General features: G+C 42.5%; 1 protein-coding gene across 1 annotated transcript; it reads left to right on the top strand.

The window, feature by feature from the left end:
• The first annotated feature begins 753 nt into the window (after window positions 1-753).
• On the top strand, window positions 754-6,762 carry LOC136483631 (probable NAD kinase 2, chloroplastic). Its single transcript, XM_066480745.1, is given in 11 exon segments — window positions 754-1,384; window positions 1,774-2,196; window positions 2,198-2,491; window positions 2,493-2,882; window positions 2,884-3,669; window positions 4,432-4,553; window positions 4,645-4,786; window positions 4,877-5,098; window positions 5,652-5,726; window positions 6,140-6,241; window positions 6,406-6,762. Coding segments are annotated over 11 exon segments (2,940 nt in total). The 5' UTR covers window positions 754-1,204; the 3' UTR covers window positions 6,610-6,762.
• The last annotated feature ends 859 nt before the right edge of the window (window positions 6,763-7,621 follow it).

Here is a 7,621-nt window from a genome sequence, read left to right as displayed (position 1 = left end):
AGCAGCATCATAGGTGCGCAGCAGCATCAGACGCATGCGGGCGCGTGCAACAAGTGGGGCATGTAGGTACGCGCGGGCGTCCGGGCGGGGGCTAGCGTCCGAACGTCCTGACGCCAGCCATGCTCGGCTGAAAAATGCTGGGAGCATATTTGTTGGGTTCTTCCAACAATTTATAAAATTGCTTCTAAAATATGGAAGTAATTTTGCTTCCAGAATTTCGAACTATTTATAAATCTCTTTAACTATTTTTATACGTTATTTCTCTCTTGTGCGTTTGTATTGGGAACTTTGTTCTACTTTTTAATTTTTTCACGTCCTTCTACCTTTAGATTGGCAGAACAATACACGTGCGTATATTTTTGTGTGATTGGATGGTTTTTCCCATGTGCAGCAAGATTGGGGGTTGAGACAGGGAGCTGTTGAAGAGTTTTTTTAATCTTACAAAAAAATCTAAATTGATAGCGAATTTTGGAAACTCTTGGAGATGTCTAAGAGTTAGCGGATGAAGAAATATCTCTGAAACCAAAACTAACCTACCAGTTCCCTACGGCATCCATTTTACCAGAACCCAGACCAATCTACAAACTCAACCACACATTGTGGTCCACGATCGGGATCCCCCACAACTCAAACCTCATCCATTTAGCAACCCTCCAAGAACGTCAATTTCAGAAAAAGAAACCTCACTCATCTCAAATTCTCAACTCATGGTTCTGTTTTCACGTCTTTCCTCTGTCTCCCGTTTTCATCTCAACTCATGGTTCCATCTTCCCCTCTTTCCTCCGTCTCCGTCTCCCCTTTTTCCAGCCACATTTTGTTTCCAAACATTTTTTGTGTACTGTGTGTGCTACTGTGCTCCATTTGGCAGTTGCAGGAGGAACAAGTGTGCACACAATCGCAATGGCGCACCTGCCTTCACCTTCACCTTCACCTTCACCTTCACCCCTTGTTTTCGACGATTCCACTCCCTCAAAGGCCACGGCTTTTTTCACGAACCAACCACGACAATCCAGTCAATTCTGATCTCTAGGCCCTCGCTTCCCGTTCCTGTGGATGCCATCGGGGCGCTCGCCGGGACAACATCCGCCACGACAGCGACGCCGCCGCGCTCCCTCGACGAGAGCTCGTGGCTGCCCCCGCGCAAAGCTCCGGCCTTTCTTGGCTCCGAGCCCTCCTCCCCGCCGTCGGCGCCGCGCTTGGCTTGATGCTCGACGTCTGCGCTCCGCACGGGCCCGTCAAGCTCCCGGCTGCGTCTGTCGGCGGGGTGCGAATCGCCTGGGTCGCCGGCAGGTGCTGGTGGCGATCGGCGGCGGTGGGGGCGGCGCGCCATGGCGTCGCCGCGCGGGCGTCGTCCTTCGGTTCCCGGATCGGGCTCGATTCCCAGGTTGGTTGGCCCTCCTTCCCCGTTCTTGAGCATTTCGTCGAACAGCTGGGGAGCACAGAGCATCTCGTCGAAACAGTTAGGGAGCAGCTCCGAACGCGCTTCTGGGGTCTTCGACAGCGTCTAGTTCAACAACATTGATTAGTAGCTTTCCTAGTTCTGTACGAAATATAGCTGTTGGCCTGTACTTGCTCATCAAGTAGTTTATCCTGATTCTTGGGAGGAATTTTGTTCTGCAGTGCAATATGATGCTAGACATGAGCTTGGATTTCCTTTCTTGTTTGCTTGCATTGATAGCTCCATGCCAATTTTGTATTGAGTATTTTCCTACTTCCATTTGTCATGGATGAGACGATGATGCTGTATTTGATGGATCGAATGGTTTCTTGTAGAATTTTCACACAAGGGACCTGTCCCAGTTGTTGTGGATCGGTCCGGTGCCTGGTGACATCGCGGAGATTGAGGCCTACTGCCGAATATTCCGTGCTGCCGAGCAGCTCCACACCACGGTCATGTCAGCACTCTGTGATCCAGAGACAGGAGAGTGCCCTGTACGCTATGATGTGGAGTCAGAGGATCTGCCAGTGCTGGAAGACAAGGTCGCTGCTGTCCTTGGCTGCATGCTGGCGTTGCTGAACCGGGGAAGGAATGAGGTGCTCTCAGGGAGGTCAGGTGTTGCAGGTGCCTTCCAGGGATCTGAGGACAGCACCTCTGATAGGATCCCACCGCTTGCCTTGTTCCGTGGAGACATGAAGCGTTGCTGTGAGAGTATGCAGGTGGCGCTTGCCAGCTACCTTGGACCGAGTGAGCCCAGGGGGATTGGACGTATGGAGGAAGCTGCAGAGGTTGAAGAACGCTTGTTACGATGCAGGTTTCCCAAGGCCTGATGGTTATCCATGTCCGACATTATTTGCAAATTGGTTTCCGGTGTACCTTTCGATTGTGTCAGATGATTCAGGAACAGATGAGCTAGAAGTTGCATTTTGGAGGGGAGGGCAAGTCAGTGAGGAGGGACTGGCATGGCTACTAGAAAAGGGATTCAAAACTATAGTTGATCTCCGTGAAGAAGATGTTAAAGATGATTTGTACCTTTCAGCAGTTCAGGAAGCTTGTCTCATCTGGGAAGATAGAGGTGGTGAATATGCCAGTTGAGATTGGAACTGCACCATCAGCTGAACAGGTTCAGCAATTTGCAGCTCTTGTGTCAGATGGCGCAAAGAAGCCCATTTATCTCCATAGCAAAGAAGGTGTTTCTAGGACGTCTGCAATGGTCTCAAGATGGAAACAGTATGTTACTCGTTCAGAGAGATGGGCTGTCCAAAATCACTCTCTAAATGGGAATGGTAAGGTCCTGACAAGTTACGAGACCATGCAGCGCACGGGCAGCCCAAGTTCCTCTACGAATGGAACTGAAAATGGTACGATAACGGAATCTGATAGGACCATGAACAATGGGGAATCATGTGAGATAGACATAGAGACAGCTCGTCATAATCTGGAGGATCACTAATGCCCTTTCCAATGATCAAAGCACTCAACAAGGCGAAATGCCTGGCACCGGGGCAGAACTCTTGTCAAACTTTAAACTGGAGAGTAACCCCCTTAAAGCACAATTTCCTACTTGTGATGTTTTCTCTAGAAAAGAGATGACCAAGTTTTTTAGAAGCAAAAAGGTTTATCCAAAATCTGTTCTGAACTCTAGGAGACGATCAAGTAGCTTGCTGGTCTCAAGGAGAAAACAAAATCTCAGCGCGGAGCGTAATGGAACCATTGACTATGAAGCAGCAGAGTTTACAGTTCTGGAAAGTTCAAATGGGAAATCATTTGACAATGATTATATTCTATCAGTTGCTTCAGGTATCACTAATGGAAAACCTTCCAACAATGGAGCCTCCTCATTAATTGAGGAAAAGGAAACAGAAGTTTCAGTCGCTACTGTTGATACTAGAGCATCTGCGAGCAGTTCTAATGGAAAGGTTCAGGTTGGATCACAAAAATCTGCTGAAAAGAATGGTGCCCCTTATCTTGAGAGAAACAAATCAGATAATGTTGATGGAAATATGTGTGCTTCTTCAACTGGTGTCGTTAGACTCCAGTCAAGAAGAAAAGCAGAGATGTTTCTAGTACGTACAGATGGATTTTCTTGTACTAGAGAAAAAGTAACAGAATCATCTCTGGCTTTTACGCATCCTAGTACCCAGCAACAGATGCTTATGTGGAAATCACCTCCAAAGACTGTCTTACTTTTGAAGAAATTAGGCAATGAGCTCATGGAAGAAGCTAAAGAGGTGAATGTCAAATTTCCATTTAGAGCATATATATTGTTTTTTCCTTGATCCTTCAGATACCAACACAGGTTGTATTAATTTCTTGTATCTGGTATCAATGGATTACTCATCTCAAGGAAGCTTAGGGTTCTTGACATATATAATGAATTTGCTACTTGAGAAATTTGTGCATGAAAATGGTTTCATGTTCTGGAGGTACTTTGTTGTTTTCACCGAGTACATAACTATTTTGTGGTAAGGTGTAGGAAAATAGATTAATAGAGATCTAAGGACTGTACCTGACAGACAATTAGTTAGTGAACATATATGTGTCGTTTCTTGCATAGTTTAAAGTTTTTCTTTAGTTTTAGTTTGTTGAAACATGTTAGTCGATTAACAATTGCCAATTAAGGGCTTCGCTTTAAAGCTAAAAGAACTGTATGAAGAACTGGGATACACAAACAGGGACTTTGGCTGGTTATTGCATTGATTGGATACCATAACCTGTTCTAGTGAGGTACTGGAGGATCTCATTTCATGTAGGGTTAATCTTTGGTGTGATTCTGGAACTGTGGCTAAGCAACCGATAAAGATTTCAGTGCATCAATTTTGGCAACATATCTTAAAAAAAGGCAAAGATGGTCTTAGTTTAATTCTCTTCAGAGCTGTTCTAATAGTCACTTTGTCTACACAATTCATGGTCTTATATGCAGTAGTTCTCTTCTTTGTTCAGCAAAATACATAGCATTTGGCATTCTAAACTTCAAATCACTTCCTTTTCAGGTTGCTTCATTTCTGCATCATCAAGAAAAGATGAATGTTCTTGTGGAACCTGATGTTCATGATACATTTGCTAGAATTCCAGGTTATGGTTTTGTGCAAACCTTCTATACTCAAGATACCAGGTACAAAGTCAGCATTTATGTTTGTGATAAGTGCGAAGGTGCATATATTTTCATATTATTATTTACTAACAGTGCTTTGTGTTTAAATCAGTGACCTTCATGAGCGAGTTGATTTTGTTACATGCTTGGGTGGTGATGGACTCATTTTGCATGCGTCAAACCTATTTAGAACTTCTGTACCACCTGTTGTCTCCTTCAATCTTGGATCTCTTGGGTTCTTAACTTCACATAATGTACGTTTTAATATTCTCTCAGAGATAATTTTATCAGACTAAGCTGCTTTTGTGTCGAAACTAAGCATATTATCATTTTATTCACCTCAGTTCGAAGGTTTCAGACAAGACTTGAGAGATTTAATCCATGGGAACAACACACTTGGAGTTTATATAACCCTTAGAATGCGTCTAAGATGTGAGATCTTTCGTAAAGGAAAAGCAATGCCTGGTAAAGTGTTTGATGTGCTGAATGAAGTTGTTGTTGATCGAGGTTCCAATCCATACCTATCAAAAATTGAGTGTTATGAGCATAACCACCTTATCACTAAGGTATGATTCAGAAAGTCCTAGAAAAAAGATGTATCTCTTTCTCTTTACATCTTGTCACTTGGTGACTGCATGCCACTGTGTATCTAATAGTTTATTTTATATATTTCTGCTTTGTAATTCAATAGATGGAGTCATGAAGTTAGGCTTTTTTTTTTCTCAGCTGTATTATGCTTGACCAAGTCAACAGCTGCATTGAACTATAGAAGCCATAATTACCTTTTTTTTAACTACTGTTCATATGATTGTTTTCGCAAAATATTGTCCGATGATAAAGGATATCTGTATTGACTTTATGTTCCAACTTTCAAGTTTTCTCCAAGTTAACTGTCATTAGTTACTGCTTACTTTCTTGCATAATATATCGATTGCATGAACTGTTGGCTGCCAGCTAATTGTTGGAATACTAATGTAGATACACTTTGAGCCAGCCTGCTACAGTTAACCCTCCTACCCCTGAAGATTATATTATTCCGTTCAGTACAAGTATTTATGGATAAATTCAGTATTGTTGTTTAAACATTCCATAACTTTCCTAACTCAAAAATATATCTAGGTGCAAGCTGATGGGGTGATAGTTGCAACACCAACTGGCAGCACAGCATATTCTACTGCAGCAGGGGGATCAATGGTAGGTTAATTCTTACAAGTTATAACCATTATTAAACCATATCATGACATGGGAAAGTACATTTTCCTGTGCCATGATGACACCTGTGACCTGTCTCTTCAAATGCTTTTCGCTCCATGTAACAAAAGGATATTTCAAATTTATGAAGCATAGGGCTGTTGCTTTTACATGGAATGACAATATTTTGGTTACACAGATATAATGTCTACCATGTCATGTTTCTATGGAGAAAAAACACTTTGCAGATGTCAAGGCTCAATAATTAGAAACAGTGCTATGCCTTGTTTGTTTGCTTTTACAGTGTATTGTTGCATTCATGTGTGTTAAGCTCTGAACTGTTTCCTCCTGTGCATACCTACATATCAATTGAATGAACAGTATTCACTATGGTCATTTTGTTTTTTCTTGTCTAGGTTCATCCAAATGTCCCATGCATGCTGTTTACTCCAATCTGCCCTCACTCACTGTCATTTAAACCTGTCATCCTTCCGGATTCTGCCCGGCTTGAATTAAAGGTACTGAACAACTAATGAGATGTCTATTGTTTCTGTGCAACCTCAATTAACGTACTGTACAAACATTTTAGCTCGCCAAGTTTTACCCCACAACATACCTTGGTTTGCTGACTGATGAACTTTGCACCGTTATTGGATTGCCATTGCACTTGCAACTTTACCAGATACCAGATGAGGCAAGAAGCAATGCATGGGTTTCATTTGATGGCAAAAGGAGGCAGCAACTGTCAAGAGGAGATTCAGTTCGTATATCCATGAGTCAGCACCCGCTCCCAACTGTTAATAAATCTGACCAAACGTGTGATTGGTTCCGCAGCCTGATCAGGTGCCTCAACTGGAACGAGAGATTGGACCAGAAGGCACTATAGACACTAGAATTTTTTTTATTATTGCTGTACATATGTAGATTTACACAGAGATATAGTTTTACTTTTCTGCCAACATGTACAGTGTGTAAAAGAACCTTGCACATAAGGAGCTGCATAGCTTACTGCGCTAGCATTGCAGTAGCACCACATGTTACGTTACGGCAACATCCTCCATGTATTCATCTGCTTCACAAATCAACCATATATATGGGGCTAAGCGTTTTTTTCCCCTGTTTTGGGGTCTAATTTAATTTTACCCTTATTTATTAACCTTTTGGTTTTGCCTTTGTTTTTTTTTCAAAAAAAAAGGCAAATTTTACCCTTGTTCCTTTTACAAAGGTTCAGTTCAGTTAAAAAAGACTAGTTTTCCATGTGATTTTGCCCTTCGGTTTTTAGTATTACGTGATTATAATCTCTGTTTTGATTTCAGATATCCGTATAGCATTTTGAAAGAATTTTTATAGCAACATTTGTAAGTATTTTAAATCTAAGCAAAGTTTAACAAGTTGCACATGCTTAATCAACCATAGGCGGAAGTTTGGAGGATTAAGATGTGGTCAACACCTAGTATCGACTTTTATTATTTTGATTTTTTTGTTCTTTAATTTCATTTATTCAGCCTTGAGGTATAAGAGTCTATAACAGGGATGACTAATGGCTTTGGATTAAAAAAAACAAGGATGAAATTACAAAGTTGAAAAAAATGATGATCAAATCACAGTTGATCTTTAAAGTAGGGGTGAAAATACCAATCTCCATATATACATTTGGTTATTATTTGGAAAAGACTAGCGCCGGACGCCTGCTCCAACTACCCGGCCACACGCATGACGCGCTCCCTTTGCATGCGGTAGGAAATGGCGCAGGCGTCGCACTTCCTTGGATGCATGTGGCCAACGGAAGGGACGCATGCACTGTGCCTCCACCTCCCACTTTGCCTGGGCAGGCCCCACAACGCATGCATGCAACTCCTGCCCGCCCACCTGAACGCTACTGCCGCACCTATCCACGC

Source organism: Miscanthus floridulus, chromosome 9 (assembly GCF_019320115.1).
Source record: "Miscanthus floridulus cultivar M001 chromosome 9, ASM1932011v1, whole genome shotgun sequence".
In the NCBI taxonomy this organism is placed as follows: domain Eukaryota; kingdom Viridiplantae; phylum Streptophyta; class Magnoliopsida; order Poales; family Poaceae; genus Miscanthus; species Miscanthus floridulus.
This window is presented reverse-complemented; position numbering and strand designations above follow the sequence as displayed.